The sequence below is a fragment of the Pteropus medius genome, unplaced genomic scaffold (assembly GCF_902729225.1).
Source record: "Pteropus medius unplaced genomic scaffold, Ma_sr-lr_union100, whole genome shotgun sequence".
NCBI classification, from domain to species: Eukaryota; Metazoa; Chordata; class Mammalia; order Chiroptera; family Pteropodidae; genus Pteropus; species Pteropus medius.
This window is the reverse complement of record NW_024350319.1, coordinates 28,339,744-28,357,462: the sequence shown is the minus strand read 5'-3', so window position 1 is coordinate 28,357,462 and position 17,719 is coordinate 28,339,744. Positions and strand designations below refer to the sequence as shown.

General features: G+C 36.1%; 1 protein-coding gene across 2 annotated transcripts in view; it reads right to left on the bottom strand.

Annotated features, from left to right (window-relative positions):
• Nucleotides 1–17,719, bottom strand: part of ACSS3 (acyl-CoA synthetase short chain family member 3) — a 150,511-nt gene that overhangs the window by 2,455 nt on the left and 130,337 nt on the right. For both annotated transcript variants that reach the window (XM_039838932.1, XM_039838931.1), the window contains 2 exons: nucleotides 787–886; nucleotides 526–701 (listed from right to left, as the gene is read on the bottom strand). In XM_039838932.1, the coding sequence (XP_039694866.1) occupies nucleotides 526–701; nucleotides 787–886 (276 nt within the window). The remainder of the gene's footprint in view (nucleotides 1–525; nucleotides 702–786; nucleotides 887–17,719) is intronic.

Genomic DNA, 17,719 nt, shown 5'->3' with positions numbered 1-17,719 from the left:
CATATAACGACTAAAAATATGCATATCTATGAAAATGCACACAAATTAAAAGAATATTTATGTTTGAATCAGCCTAAAAGTCCCCAAAATAATTTTCACTCAACACAATCAGCATATCTACCTTTTTAGGGCTGTTTAAAACACATATAGCCAGTCTGTTGTCTGCTTTCTGATTCACTAATAGTCATAATGACTACAATGAAGGAAAATGTACCTTTAATTCAATTAGATTGAGTTTCCACAAGTTCATTTGACTTTAACTGACATATTTACTAATAGTTAAAATATTTCATACACCAATTCCTGTAATCTCAAAGAATATGGTTTTAATTATTCTGTGTTTCTCTCTCAACCCTCATTCTTACAGAGTAGCTATGAAATTTCCCCCTAACCTTGAAAAGTGCTATTATGTATTTTTAGGAATACAATTCATGCTTGAGAACCATTTTTTTAGAACTTTGTTGATGACAAAAAAATAGGGAAAAAAAATTCTACAACCAGCATTAAACGTCCTTGATAACTTACCTTATAAGGCTTGCCATTGACAAGGGCAGACAGAGCTGATCGGGGAATTTTGCCAGATCTAGTTTTGGGTAACTGTTTGACAAATACGGCATTTTGAAAAGCAGCCACAGGGCCGATGCTCTGTCTAACATGTTTCAGAATTTCTTTCAAAACTTGTTCCTCGGTTGTATTTATACCTAGGGAGAAAGTTCAGATGGCAAGCACTGAATTAACCTAAGTCAGTCATTCAGGACCCAGATAGGGAGGACAAAAATCTCTCACCTTCTCTTAACACGCAGAGGGCTAAGGGGACATGACCTTTCAAAGGATCTTCCTTGCCAACCACAGCGCAGTCGCCCACACTGCCATGGGAAAGGACTGACTGTAATAAAGAAAAGTATTCATTTAGTGTGTGTGTGTATGTATGTGTATAAATTATTTCAATGGGGAGGGGGGAGTGTATGTAAGAGAATTCAAAAACCCATAGCTGCCTGTGTGAAAATTACTACAAATTTACAATTCACATCATTACTATGGGAATGCATGGTTAGGATCCCCACAGCAGTCACTCACTAAAGGCTGACAGTAATTACCATAAATTGCTTAACTTACTTGGAATATAAGGAAATTGTTCCTTTATCTCAAATTGTTTATTAATGAAGTCAAGGAAAATATGCAGTGAATATCACATGTAAACAGATTGCAATGGGCCTCTGAAAACAAACGGCCTCATGGTGATTTTGCTTTAGTGCTGGCTACCATGAGCACACCTACTAGAAGAACCCACGGCAGCCCCATGAATAAATAGTGATTTTATTTTCACATGTTACTAAGCAAAGAACAGAGCATTTCTTTTCTTGAATGACTACCTACCCAAAGAGATTTTCCAAGACTTGAAAGAAGAGACTGGACAAGGAATGAAGCCCTGACATAAAATAATCATCACTATCAAGCAACCATTTTCATATTGCTCACCCTAAGCTCTGAATGTCTTAACCCTTTTCCCGATTAGAAAAAAAAAAAAAATGCAGTTCACATAGGAATATTACGTTTTCTAAGATTTGACATTTTCAGCGATGAAACCACTAAAACAGAATGCTATAAATAGAATAATGTCGTTTGTTTCCAAAGACTATCACTATACTACAGCCATATGAAAATAATAATAAAAGCAATAGACTTCATAGCAAACTTTGGGGGTAAGGGTAGGATTGTAATCTGTAAGTTATCTCCAGGCAAATGGAAAAAGGGTTAAAGAACAAAGAAGCTATCTATCTGGAATCAGAAGAACCCACACAGTAACCACATGAAATACAGAAGCTTAAGGTTTAAAACACCATTTCTGCTGGGACTTTTAAAAATGAATATTCAAAAGTCATTTTCTGAGAAAGTAATACATATTTCAGTGACTGCAAATCCCTAATGGCAAGAGAAAACAGTGAGCAATATACCAACAGCTCATATGGTAGTTCTCATTCTTCTAGTCATTCATTCAACAAATATTTACTAAATATCTCCTTCATTCCAAGCACTAGACTTAATAGTGAGCAAAAACAGGCTGAGCACTGTCTCATGGTGCTTATAGTCTAGCAGGGGAGAGCAATATTAATAAGTAATCATAAATATTTAATTATTATGAATGTCTAAATATAAAAATACTAAGGGCTTTGGGGGAAATAATGCGTTTTTTATATGAGAGATATAGCAAAAGTAACTAACTTGGCAGAAAGATATAGATATCAGAGATGCCTTCCCTTAGGAAATAAGTTCAGATCTAAAGGATTAGTAGACACACCAATTCAGCAAGGAGGAGTGGGGCAGGACAGAAGCCCTGTTGAAGGACTGTGCATATACCATTCACACCTGAAAGAAACTGCTGTGGCTGGAAAGCAAGAGCAAGTTCAAGAATGGTACAAGAGGAAACGAAGCTGCAGAGTTAAAGACAGGCTGTGCTAATGACTTCCAACGTATTTTAGCAGCATTGGAAGTAATAAAGCATTTTCAGAAGTTGAAGAGGAGATGCAAGATCAGAACAGTTTTTTAAATAGATTTTATTTTTTTTTTTAGAGTAGTTTTAGGTCCATAGCAAAATTGAGCAGAAAGTACAGAAAATCCCATAGTCTTCCTGCCCCCATATACCGATAAGCTTCCCCACTATCAAAATCCCTCACCAGAGTGGTATATTTGTTGCCATTGACATATCATTATCACCTTAGTCCTTAGTTTACATCAGAGTTCACACCTAGTGTTGTACATTCTGTGTGTTTTATGACATATCCACCACGATAATATTTTACAGAATGGTTTCACTGCCCTAAAAATTCCCCTGTGCTCTGCCTATTTATCTTTCACTTCCTGCTAACACCTAGCGAACAATGATCTTTTTACTGTCTCCAAAGTCCTTTTATAAAATGTCATATAGTTGAAATCGTACAGCATACAGCTTTTCCAGACTGGCTTCTTTCCCTTTAGGGTGGATTTTGAAAAACACAAGTCTGTTTCCTCGTGCAGAATAAATAGAAGATTGCTGAGAGTGAGAATCACAGTTTGTGCAGTGAAACTATTCAAGAGGCTATTAGATTAGACTAAGGATATGGTAGTAGGTATGAAGATTCTAGAGTTTCTTAGAGATAAAATGGACAAAATTTAACGGTAAATTAAATATGAGCAAGAAGAAGGCAGAGGGGTTAAGGATGATTCTGTGTTTTTGGTTTGAGCAGCTGGTTGACTAGTGATGTCATTTTCTAAGCAAGAAAATGCCAGTGAGGGCTAGGCTTGAGAGGAAAGATCATGTAATAAGTCTTGGAGATGTTTCATTGACATGCCTTTGAGATATCCAAATCAAGGCAGTTGGATCTGAGGAGAGTCTTAATCTAGAAATGCATATTTCAATGCCATTGATGTATAGATGTTAATGAAAGCTATGGACATGGATAAGATTATTTAGGGTGAAAGTATTGAGAAGAAAGGGATGAGAGTCTTAAGGATCTTCAACAGCTAATGGCTACAGGAAAAAGAAGCTGGGAAACGAAACTAACAAGGCACAGCCAGACAGGTAGGAGAAAAATCAACAGAATCTAGGATATGCCACTTTCAAGTCCCAAACTTTCTGTGAATATTTTTTTTATTTGATTAAGCCGAGTTGAAAATGAGTTTTCTCTGAACTCTTAGAAGACTCAATGAACTGCTAGAATGTTTGGTATGAACCCAGGGTACTTCCTCACACGACCCCAGTTAAACATACAAATCAACATTTCTCATAAATCCTATTGTTAGCATCATCTTTGAAGCACTGAGTTTTAAGAGTTCTCATCCACATAGTTTTAGACTTCTATAGTGCTGAGGATACATAGTAGGTGTTATATGAATGATTTTTGTACCATATGTTTTATTAACTTCATTCCGGAGATAAAGATGTCTACTCCTTCTTTCCATTAGTTGAGCCTGACTTAAAAGCTTCTGCAAAACATGGACCATATAATACCATGTCCTCCCACTGCTTCACGTTGAACTCTCAAAATACTTCCAACAGCTTTCCTATTTGTTCAGATCTTATTTACTTTTTAGGTCCCTGTGTTAAAAGTAAAAACAAATTTTCTTGCTAGAGATTTGTTTTGGTAGTTAGTGCAGTCAGTCACCAGTTCATAGAAGAGAATATTTTGTCTTTAACAGGTAGGATATAGATGGAGTAAGCTCAATCCTGTAATTCTGATTTACTATTCTCATTTTAATGAGTAGAGAAAAAACCTTTTACCTGACTAAGCACAGTTTTAACTGTCAAAAAAAACCCCACTTATTGAAGTGTTCACTGGTGCCACAAGCCTCTATACCTGAGTTTTTTAAATGCCAAGGTAGCTGTTCAAATCACTATAAACATAAAAAAATCAGTCATCCAGATATTTTGTCACCTCACCAGCATAACTGTAATTTTAACTAAATTAAATGTCAAAAGTTCTAGCTTTCATCTTGTTATTTTAATTTCACCATGTTTATATTCTAGGTCTTAATGTTTTTAAAAGTGAATGGGAAAATGTTGACTGCTTATATATAAGGGCAGGGAGTATTTTGAAATCAGAAGTAATACATAACACAGTTCCTTATAATATCAAAGTTTCCTATTTTTGCCAACTGCAAGTAAATTCTCTAAAATCTGTGAGAAACAATCATTTCCCAGAATTCTGTGTCATCTGTACATGAAGTTCATTATTGTACTGTTTAAAATATTATATTAATCTATCAATGTTAAAGATATCATAAAGGAAGGGAGGCAGCTTTCTGTGTTGACCCCACAAACAATACTGGTATGCCAAATGATTTCAACTACTGAATTTTTAAAAAAGAAAGCATCAAAATATGCCTTGGCAACATCTAAGGGACAGAAGCCAAGCAAATGTCCTATGAGAGAAAACGATCAAAAGCCACATGCATACATTCCCTCCATATGAATTCCATAAAGGATCTGTGGTTAACAGGCATTTAAATACCTTTAAAATGTGCTACAACTTAAATACTAGGTGTCTCACCAAAAGTGAGTCTATAAAGGTTATGGTAATAGGTCTGATAAATGCTTGTCATTCATTGTTACTGGTATACTGCCACTTTCGTGTAAATTTTAATGGATTTAAAAGGCTGAACTTTTACTGAGCTAAATTAAATAAGCTTCTCAGTTCTGTTTTTAAGTATTTCCATTTTAGAAAATTTAGTTTAAATCAAGCACCCTCATAAGGTGCAAAGAGACACTCTGCAGTGGGAGAGTGTCTCTGCAGTGGCAAGAAGAGGAATGCTTTTTCATTTCCTCTGACATTGTAATCATCTAGAAAACTGTCAGAGTCCACATCTTCATCAATAGTCATATCAATACTAAGGAAAATATTCAGTAATTTTTACAACTATTTAAATCCAGTAATTAGTTTGCACTGGCTAGAATTGAAATTGCATGGCATCTTTGTTGAATATGTACTTTATGGAAATATATTCAAGAAATCATTCTTAAAGCAGTGAATAGAAGAGTTAAGTTGGAAAACAAAAAATTACACATTGGTCAGAACAACTTTCAAAGCGCAAATTATATGTGAACACTACCCTAGGCTTTATATGCAGTATTTTAACACCAGATTTTACAGCTCCCAAGGACACTAGTAGGATTCTTTAACAAACTGAGACTTAAGCTACCAGTGAAACAATGAAGCAGGGAGCCCAATTTGTTCCCTGGAGATGTCTTAGCATAAAAAGGTCTGCCCACAACTGCGAAAGAGAACCAAGCATGATGGACCACACCGACTCCCAGTAATTTTTGCTCTCAAGACCTGAACTAACAGATTTCAGACCCAATTTCCTTAAGAACACCTTGAACTTTCACTAAAGGGTCCCAAATGTCTAGCTAGATGCTAGGCTTTCAAAGATTAATTAAGTGTTCTAATCGATATAATTATTTCCTAATAATTATTACAGAAGGTCCTCACATGTGTTAGGATCTGCCAGAATAATGTCCTATTAAATTTACAAAAAGCTATTCTAGGATTCTATTTTCTTATGATGAGAACAGAAAAGAACATAGAATTTCTTGAAATGTTTTGATGTCATAGTTTTAATAGAATTTATTTAAGTCTTATGTAAGGTAATACACTTGTCAAATTTTACTTTGAGAAACTGGAAAGGATATTTTCACCACATATGTAAAACAACATTCAATCTACTTTTAATTTTTACGAACCAGACTTCCAATCGATTAAGACCCTTAAGTCTTATTTCAAAAAGTCAAGATGGAACCTGGCATCCATTATTGAGAATCCTGGAAAGGTATTTAAGTATAAATTAAAATTTGGGCACTTTAATAAAAGCTGGTTATGGTATCAATAGAAACATTTCACATACATATTAATTATCACTTTGTTAAGCAATTTTATTAGGAGCTGAGAAAAAGCCACAAAAAAAAAGTATTAGTTCACAATTCTCTAATAGATTCTAATATAGAAAAGACCTGATATGAATTGATATATTCATTTTCTTAGTAGACATAAATATATAATAGAGTTAAACATTTAATTTGTATTAAAGCTTGAAGGCTGTGTGTCTCGTTATGTGTTATAAGTACTCCAAGACTCACTAACAAAATTCCTGTTAAATGCCATTGATTCTGGCACAGTTTTTCAATTTTGCCATTTCAACTGCCTACCTTTTGCCTGCCTCACTCTATTGTTACATAGTGTGAGAAGGACATCAGTAGAACATATATAAGTATAATGTGTGTGTATATATATATACATATATATATACACATATATATTATATATGTAATATATAATATATATTTAAACAGGCCGATATTTCTCATTTCATTCTAAAAATAAAAGAGAGAACTAAGAATTTTGACTGATAATAGGTGCTGCTTATATGTAATCTCCATATTTTGATTAGCTGAGTCTGTCAGAAATGCAGGTAAATATTAGAGGTAATCTCCTACAAGCAAAAAATTAAAAGTTCATGCAACCAGAACTACCTTCTGTCAACAAGCCAAAATACATGAAGCATAAATTTCAATTTCAGGTTATTATAAAATTCAGAGCCAGTTAAAAACAAGAAAATATTATGAGTGCACATAAAGGTCATATATTCCAAAATATTTTATAAATTTTTTCCTTTTACTCAATATCTGATTGTCACTTTCAAAAAAGTGCCATGACCAGAAGTGTTAAATTTGGACTATAGGTAAGTACCACCTTTAAAGAATGTGACCATTTTTTAATTAGAAGAAAGGAGATAAACTTTGATTTTGCATACTCTGATCCCACTGCATTATCAATCATACTACTTTAAAAATTTGCTTTCATTTAAAGTGCAGTTTGCCTCACTCTCTAAACTATCACCGGGTTGGTTCTGGAAAAGATGACATAGATGGTCGGAGGAAGACAGCGGACTAGGTAAAAGCAGGGTTCGTCTCCTCCTGGGCAGGACCACATTGAAATTACAACCAAATTATAAAATAATCAACATAGAGAATCACCTGAAATCCAGCTGATCATAACATCTACATCTGCTTATATAAAGGAGCCATGTTGAAGCCAGTGGGAGGGGCAAAGTCACAAATCGGGCTGGACTCGCACCTGCGGGTGGTGCAGGATCACCAAGGGAAAGTGACGCTGTAAAGGCTCTCCTAAAGGAGAAGGGTCCTGGTCTCATTAGGGGGCTGCTAGCCCAGGGCCCAGCCCAGTGAAGAGGACATTCCAATAACTCTGACTATAGAAACTAGAAGGGATTCCGGCTGTCTGGGTGAGATGGAAGGCAACTAACCCTAGATGTCCCGGGCACAAGCTTTCTGACCTGTGGACTCTCATCCAGGACACTAGCAGTGGGTGTGAAGTTCGCACGGGATTCATTCTGAAAAAGTCTGCATTACCTGGCATCAGAACAAGGGTTGGAAATGCAGCCACCATTGTGCCTTAGTCCGGCCCCGCTACAGCATAATCTATAGACCATGCCAGCTAGATTGTGCAGACCCCTCGCACAGAGCCATAAGGGAGTGCTGGCCTGAGGGAATCAGCCCACCCCACCTAACCTGCAGATTGCCTAGAGCAGTTGTTGCTGGATGGATTCCAAGCCCTGCTCCCATTGATTCAGGTCCAAGTATTCACAGCGGGCGGCCATTGCTGTGAGTTGCATTTCTAATCCCAGCAACAGCAGATTTGACTGTCATTGTCTCTCTGAGATCCCATCACCCCCTACCCACAAATTGCCCCAGGTGGCCCATTGACAGTGAACTGCCATAGCCGTGCCCTTCCCCCCTATCTCCTAATCCACATAGGCAACAAACTTTGGCTGGCACAGGGAAGGCACTGCACAGAAATCAGTGGCAGGCAGTCCTTTGCTTCCTGCAAGAGTTGCAATATTGTGTCCGGGGAGCACAGAGGTCTGTGAGACCATCCCTGACAGCAGCTAGTCTCACTGTGATCCGTGTCTACGGTGGGAACGCCTAGGCACAGAAGTTACAGCAAAACTGAGGCTGTATTCGCCGAACAGACATTGTCTCCCTGAGATCCCACTTCACCCAAGCCACAAAGTGCCTTCAGCCTATTGACAAGTAGCTTCTTGTGCCCTGCTTGGCTCAGGGGTTGTTCAGCGCAAGCAACAGACCTTGGCTAGTACAATGAGCACATTTTGAGGAAAACAGTTGTGGACAGACCACTGTCGCCTATATGAGCTGCAATATCTCTTAAGGGGATTGCAGGGGTCTGTACTGGCCTGACGGCCCTCAACTCCCTCAGCTCCTGCCCCATCCAGTACACAAAGTGCTTGCTGCACATTGATAGGCAGTTGCCCCTGCTCTGGGGCAGCGCATTTAGGCCTGGGGTGGGCAGCTGTTGACCTTGCTACAATTGGAAATTTGTACAGGGAGCCACAGAGACAGCATGGACACGTAAACTGACACTGTGGTGGCAAAGGGAAATTTACTCAATAGACTCAGGAGACTCCCAGGGTCCCTGTGCCACCCAACATCCATCCAGAGGCTCATCCAGTTTCAGAGACTGCGTTGATAGGCAGTATCAGGCCTTGAGGAGCACTGGTCCCTCTGCTAAACTGCCATAGGTCAGGGACAGGAGATAACTGATAGCTGCCTACAGCATTGTCTCTTCCATTTACCTACAGATCCAGCATAGGCAACAACCATCAACAGATCACTTTGTAGTTCTCATTGGGTAGCCCTGAGCAATCAAAAGCAGCAGTTGACCTTGACCTATGGGGGAGCCCCTCCCAAGGGGCTACAAAACCCCTGCATCTGGAGACTGGCACCAGATCACAATGGAGCAACTCTTAACTAGTTCCAGTAGTGATACATACAAAGAGTGGTTGCAACAAGTACACAAGCTTGCTAGGGCAAATCCCACTCAGTGCAGTCAGTCCCCACGCAATTACTCTTATCCTGAGGGTCCAGCCAATTCCCACAATTAGTCAGCCTAAACGTTAATTCCACTCACTGATCTACTGACAACAATAAAGGCTTGGCAACAACAGAAGATCACACACAACTCACACAAAGGTCACTCCACAGCTCCTAGCACAAGCGACCAGGGAGACTGTGCCACTGGACCAGACAAGACACCTCCCACTTTAGACCATCTGGCCAAGGCTGAGAGATGAAACAAATATTCCCGACACTTAGAAAAGAATACAGAGAGGCTAATAAAATGAGAAAACAAAGAAACATGCCACAAATGAAACAACAAGAGAAAACTCCAGAAAATAAGCTAAATGAAATGGAGATAAGCAACCTACCAGAGTCAGAGTTCAAAATAATGGTTATAAGGATGCTTAACGAACTTATGGGGAGAATGGATGAGCACAACGAAAGCATAAACAAGAACATAGAAACCATAAAAAAGAACCAGACAGAAATGAGGAATACGATAACAGAAATGAAGAATAAGCTAGAAGGATTCAACAGTAGAATGGACGAAGGAGAAGATGGAATCAGAAAATTGGAAGGCAAGGTAGCAGAATACACTCAATCAGAACAACAAGAAAGAAAAAAGAATTAAAAAAAAATGAGGGTAGTTTAAGGGACCTCTGGAACAACATGAAGTGTAAAAATATCCAAATCGTAGGAGCACCTGAAGAGGAAGAAAGAGAGCAAGGGATTGAGGCTCTATTTGAAGAAATAATGACAGAAAACTTCCCTAAACTGGCAAAGGAATTAGACATACAGGTTCAGGAAGCACAAAGAGTTCCAAACAAGAGGAATTCAAGCAGACCTACAACAAGACACATCATAATTAAAATGCCAAAGGTCAAAGACGAAGAGAGAATCTTAAAAGCAGCAAGAGAAAGGAAGCTGGTTACTTACAAGGATACCCCATAAGAATGTCTGCTGACTTTTCAGTGGAAACTTTGTAGGCCATAAGGGAATGGTAAGAAATATTCAAAGATATGAAAAACAAGAATCTACAACCATGGATACTCAACCCAGTAAGGCTTTTGATTAAACTGGAAGGTGAGATAAAGAGCTTCCCAGACAGGAAAATGCTTAAGAAATTCATCATCAACAAGCCAACATTACAAGAAATGTTAAAGGGTCTTCTGTAAAAAGAGAAGGGCTAAAAAAGAAAATAGAAATAACAAATATGAATAATTAAATGGCAGTAACAATGTACCTATCAGTAATCACTTTAAATGTAAACAGATTAAATGCTCTCATCAAAAACCATAGGGTAACCGAATGGATAAGAAAATAAGACCCATGCATATGCTATCTATAAGAGACCCACTTCAGATCCAATGACACTCACAAACTGAAAGTAAAGGAATGGAAAAAGATATTTCATGCAAATAGAAATGAAAAGAAAGCTGGGGTAGCTATATTTGTATCAGATAAAATAGATTTTAAAACAAAGGCTATAATAGGAGATAAAAAAGGGCATTATATAATAATAAAGGGATTGATAAATCAAGAGGACATAACCCTAGTAAACATATATGCACCCAACATAGGAGCACCTACATATACAAAGCAATTGTTGACTAACATAAAAGGAGAGATCAATAGTAATACACTCATAGTAGGAGACTTTAACACCCCATTGACACCAATGGACAGATCTTACAGGCAAAGAATCAACAAGGAAACAGTGGGCCTAAAAGACACACTAGAACAAATGGATTTAGTAGATATTTTTAGAGCCTTTTACCTCAACGCAGCAAGTTATACATTCTTCTCAAGTGCACATGGAACATTTTTCAAGGATAGACCACATGTTAGGACACAAATCAAGTCTCAGTAACTTTAAGAAGATTGAAATCATATCAACTGTCTTCTCTGATCACAATGGTATGAAACTAGATATTGACTACAAGAAAAAAAACTGGAAAATACACAACACATGGAGGCTAAATAACATGCTACTAAACAATGAATGAATTATTAATGAGATCAAGGAAGAAATTGAAAGATACTTAGAGACAAATGAAAATGAAAACACAGCGACTCAAAATTTATGGGACACATGAAAGCAGTGCTAGGAGGGAAATTCATAGCAATATAGGCCTACCTCAAGAAACAAGAAAAAGCTAAAATAATCTAAACTTACAATTAAAAGAACTAGAAAAAGAACAGGAAACAAGGCCCAAAGCGAACAGAATGAAGGAAATAATAAAGATCAGAGAGGAAATAAATGAAATAGAGTCTAGAAAAACAATACAAAAGATCAATGAAACCAAAAGCTAGTTTTTTGAAAGAGTAAACAAAGTGACAGACCATTAGCCAGACTCATCAAAGAAAAAAAGAGAGAGGACTCAAATAAATAAAATCAGAAATGAAAGAGGAGAAATAACCATGGACTCCACAGAAATACAATGGATCATAAGAAAATACTACAAGCAATTATACATCAACAAATTGGACAATCTGGAAGAAATGGACACATTCCTAGAAATATATAATCTCCCAAGACTGAGTCAAGAAGATACAGAAAATCTGAACTGACCGATTACCACCAATGAAATAGAATCAGTAATAAAAACCTCCCAAAAAACAAAAGTCCTGGACCAGATGGCTACATAGGCGAATTTTACCAAACATTCAAAGAATTATCAGCTATTCTTCTCAAACTATTCCAAAAAATTCAAGAAGAGAGAATGCTCCCTAACTCCTTTTATGAGGCCATTATTATCTTGATTCCAAAATCAGGCAAAGACATTACAAAAAAAGAAAACTACAAGCCGATATCTCTTATGAACATTGATGTAAAAATCTTCAACAAAATATTAGCAAACTGAATTCAGTAGTACATTAAAAATACCATACACCATGATCAAGTTGGATTTATTCCTAGGATGCAAGGTTGGTTCAATACCTACGAATCAATTAATGTGATACACCACATTAACAAATCGAAAGATAAAAACCATATGATCATATCAATAGATGCAGAAAAAGCATTTGACAAAATCCAGCATCCATTTATGATAAAAACTCTCAGCAAAGTGGGAATAGAGGGAACATATCTCAACATAATAAAGGCCATATATGACAGACCTACAGCTAACATCATACTCAATGGGGAAAGGTTAAAAGCATTTTTCTTAAGATCAGGAACAAGACAAGGATGCCCACTTTCACCACTCCTCTTCAACATTGTATTGGAAGTCTTAGTCACAGCAATAAGACAGGAAAGAGAAATAAAAGGCATCTGAATTGGAAAGGAAGAAGTAAAACTCATTATTTGCTGATGACATGATACTATATATAGAGAACGCAAAGATTCCACCAAAAAAACTGTTAGAACTGATCAATGAATTCAGTAAAGTAGCAGATTACAAAATAAATATTCAGAAATCAGTGGCATTTTTATACATCAATGATGAACTTTCAGAAAGAGAAATTAAGAAAACAATCCCATTTACAATTGTGTTGAAAACTATAAAATACCTGGGAATCAAATTAACCAAGAAGGCAGAAGACTTGTTTTCAGAAAATTATGTAATTGAAAAAAGAAATTGAAGAAGATACAAATAAATAGAAGTATATACCCTGTTCATGGGTAGAAAGAATCAACATTGTTAAAATGGACATACTACCCAAAGCAATCTGTATATTCAATGTAATCCTTATCAAAATCCCAATGGCATTTTTCAGAGAGCTAGAACAAATAATCCTAAAATTTATACGGAGCCATAAAAAAAAAAAACAAATAGCCACGGTAATCTTGAGAAAGAAGAACAAAGTTGGAGGTATCACACTAACTGCTATCAAACTATACTATAAGGCTACAGTAATTAAAACAACATGGTACTGGCATAAAAACAGATATATTGATCAATGGAACAGAATACACTCACTTAATATATGACAAAGGAGGTAGAATATAAAAAACAGTCTCTTAAATAAATGGTGTTGGGAAAATTGGAAAGACACATGCAAAAAAAAAAAAAAAAAAAAAAGCCAGACCATCTTCTTACACCGTATACAAGAATAGACTCAAAATAGATTAAAGACTTGAATATAAGGCCCGAAACCGTAAAACTTCTAGAAGAAATCATAGGAGTAAACTCTCTGATATTACTAACAGAAATTTCTTTTTGAATAGATCTCCCCAGGCAACAGAAACAAAAGAAAAAATAAACAAATGAGACTACATCAAACTAAAAAAATTTTGTACGGCAAAGAAAACCATCGGCAAAACAAAAAGACAACCGACTATTTTGGGAGAAAATATTCGCTAATGATATACCTGATAAGGAGTTAATATCTAAAATTTATAAAGAACTTATACAACTCAACAACAAAAAAAAACAAACAATCCAATTAAAAAATAGGCAGAAGACCTGAACAGATACTTCTCTAAGAGGAAATACAGATGCTAATAAACATATAAAAAGATGCTCAAGGTCATTAACCATCAGAAAAATGCAAATTAAAACCACAATGAGATATCACCTCACACCTGTCAGAATGGCAATCATCAATAAATCAAAAAAACAAGTGTTGGCGAGGATGCAGAGAAAAGGGAACCCTCATACATTGTTGATTGGATTGCAAATTAGTACAGCCACTATGGAAAACAGTATGGAGGTTTCTCAAAAAATTAAAAATGGATATGCCTTTTGACCCAGCAATTGCACTTCTAAGTATTTATCCAAAGAAACCAAAACAATAATTCGTAACGATCTATGCACTCCAATATTCATGGCAGCACGATTTACAATAGCCAAGATATGGAAGCAACCTAAATGCCCATCAACAGATAACTGGATAAAGAAATTATGGTTCATATGTACAATGGAATATTACTTAGCCTTTTTAAAAAAATGAAATCCTACCATTTGCAATGACATGAATGGACCTAGAGGTTATTATGCTGAGTGAAATAAGCCAGACAGAGAAAGATAAATACCATATGATTTCACTTTATATGTGGTATCTAAGGAGCAAAAAGAAACTAATCAAAAACAGACTCAGAAATATAGTGGACAATTTGATGACGGACAGAGAGGAGGAGGTTTCAGGGGCTGGGAGAATGGGGTGAAAGGTTAAAGAAGTACAAATTAGTAGTTGACAGCTGGGCACAGGGTTGGGGAGCACGGCAGAGGGAATGCAGTCAGCATTAATATGATGGCTAGGTGGAAGGCCAGGGGAGAGAGAAAGCAATTGGGGGGATTGTTTTATGAACTATACAGATGTCTAACCAATGTACTGTAGATTTGAAACTAATTTAAATAAATAAATTAAAAAAAATAAAAATTAAAAAAATTAAAAAGATGACATAAATACATTCCACCTTATCACTTCTACTATTGCAATTAAAGACTGTGAGCTAAATTACAGATCAGAGGATTCTATTAGAACTAACAGAACTTGAGAGACAAACTGATAGTGAGTTCCCTGTTCGCTTTTTGTTTGTTTGGAGATTTTTTTTTTAATGTTTGTTGTTCTTATGGTTTGTTTGTTCATCGGTTTTGCCACCCATATATTGGGCCTAGATGCTAGAGTAATCCAAAACATGATACTGCCAATGAATAGAGAAAAAAAAGCCCCAAGAAATGCCTGCTGTGTCTAGCCAGAAGTCCAGCAAAAAGCAGCAGATGATCTAGGACACAGAATCATTTTAATTTTATTCTCCCTACTCCAGATTAACTCCAGCAAAGGAGCAGTGCTCTTCTTCCTTCATACAGAACTGTAGCAACCCTGTTGATGCCATATACCCTACACCAAGAGAGCCTGGAAAGATTCAGTGCCACTTGCCCTCCACACCAGTAGCCATACAGTCTCTGCGAGTGGATTCCTGTTGACTTGCTTTTCCATATTCTAAGCGAGTGCTAGGAAAAAGACAGAGTCCCTTCTCCCCAGGGACACTGTAGAGGTAAACTTTGCGAGATTGAACCTTGGCAAGAATGTGAGGAAGCTAAAGCTCTGGCTTTCTACCCAGAAGAGCTGGAAGAGGAGCCTTCAAAATCAAAAAGTGAGGAGTACATCATGGAGATGAAGAAGCTAAATGAAGAAATACTTTAAATCTGTGTATAAAGTCCTGAGCCTACACTGAATTTGTGCATGCATGAATCCAACCAGAATCAGCACAAAGAAGATTCTGAACACTTAAATTTCACATTATTCTCTGGGAGAGACACAAGTAAAATGGACCAGAACAGCACTGCAAAGGCTTTGAAAACTGAATTGACATTGGAACCACAGTCCACAGGAAGTGGGTAAGGAGATGTACTCTGATCTTAACTGAGTTGACCACCTGCTAAAATAAAAAAAGAATCATGCACACACACAAAACACAAATCCAGACGATTTAAACAGAGTCCAGAATCTCATAATGTGATATTCAAAATTACTGGCCATAAAAAAATGAGGAAAAACTAAACACCTCTTAAGAAAAAAGAAAATCAACAGATTCCAAAACCAAGATAACCCAAATGTTAGAATTACCAGACAAAGATTTTAATGCGGCTATTACTACTGTAGGGAAATAAAACTTTCCTGAATTTCTCATTGCTCCTGTAAAAATCTCTAGCCTCCTGAGAATCTTCAAACATCAAGAGAATTAGATATATAGCCATTTGTCTCTAATAGGACAATAAAACTTTCCTAGTTTCCCTGGGAGGACCAAAAGATGATAGAGTAGACACTACGTTAAACTCCTAAAGTGCTCGGAGCCTGGCTCACTATATCTTCCTAGGTATTTACCTGTCAAAGAAGCTGAAGCCTCAGAACTTGGGAACATTTCTTGGTTGTAGAAGTTGAGACACACTGGCTCCTGAAGAGATTTTATTTATATATCAAAGAGTTGAAGTTTGGATTGAGGCCATTAGGATTCCAAGGAGACTCTTTCAGGAGGGGTGAAAGATGTCTCTTTCTTCTTTATAAGCAGAGAAAACTAATTTTCCTTATTTCTCATCAATGGAGTATCTGGCCACTGATATAGGAAAATTTCCAATTGGCTTTTATTGAGTCACATAGGAATAAGATCTGGAGTAAAATCGTGCAAACACCCTTATTAAGAAATCTGTCTTGGACTCAGAACACAACTTTTGCACATTCAGGGTAAAATTAACAAAGATATTATTTAAAAATCCATAGAAACCATGGCCCAGGAAATAGGGGCAAGTCCTTTTGGAATAAATGGAAACAGCAAAAAAATAGAACCAAAATGACTTAAAAGAAATGATAAAAGATGATGGCGGGGGAATAAAAAAGAGAAAATTCAAAAAATAATAAAACAATCTAGTAGACAGAAACATATCAATAATTAATTTACATGTAAATGGTCTAAAAACACCAGTTAAAAAATTGAGATTGTCTAATGGGATAAAAATAAAAAAGAGCTAACTAAATGCTCCCTACTGGAAATCCACAGGAAGCATGATGATCCAGAAGATTAAAAATGAAAGGATGGAAAAAGATAAATGATTCAAACATTATTCATAAAACATTGAACTACTATATGATCACACAAAGCTGACTTCAAAACAAGGAAAATTACCATAAATTTTAAAAATCAATATATAAAAACAATAATACATTACAACCAAGTGAGCTTTATCCCAGCAATGACAGTCTGATCAGCAGTTGAAAATTAATTAATGTAATTCACTATATTAACAGGCTTAAAAAAAAACATGATCATATCAATAGAGGCATAAAAAGCATTTGACAAGATTCAACATTCATTCAAGATTTAAAACAAAAAAATACTCAACAAGTTAGGAATAGAAAGAAAGTTCCACATTTGATAAAAACCATCTACAGAAAAACCTATATCATTTTTGATGTTAAGATATTAAATGCTTTTACCCAACGATAATGAACAAGACAAGAATATATGGTCACGCCATTCTTATTCAGTATCATACCAGAAGTTATAGCCATTTCAAGAAGGCAAGAAAAACAAAAAATACATTCAAATTGAAAAGAAAACACTAAAACTATCTCTATTCACTGATAACATTATCTACACAGGATATCTCACGGAATCCACAAATACAAACAAAAAAGCCTACAACTTATAAGAGAGCTTAAAGAGATCACATAATACATAGTAGTTTATAAAAATCAACAATATTTCTATCCACCAACTATGAAAATTTGGAAGCCAAAATTTTAAACATTTATAATAGCTGAAAAAATAAATATTTAGGAATAAATCTAACAAATATGTTCCGAATCTGTAAACTAAAAAGTATAAAATGTTGATGAAACATATCGAAAAGACCTAAATAAATG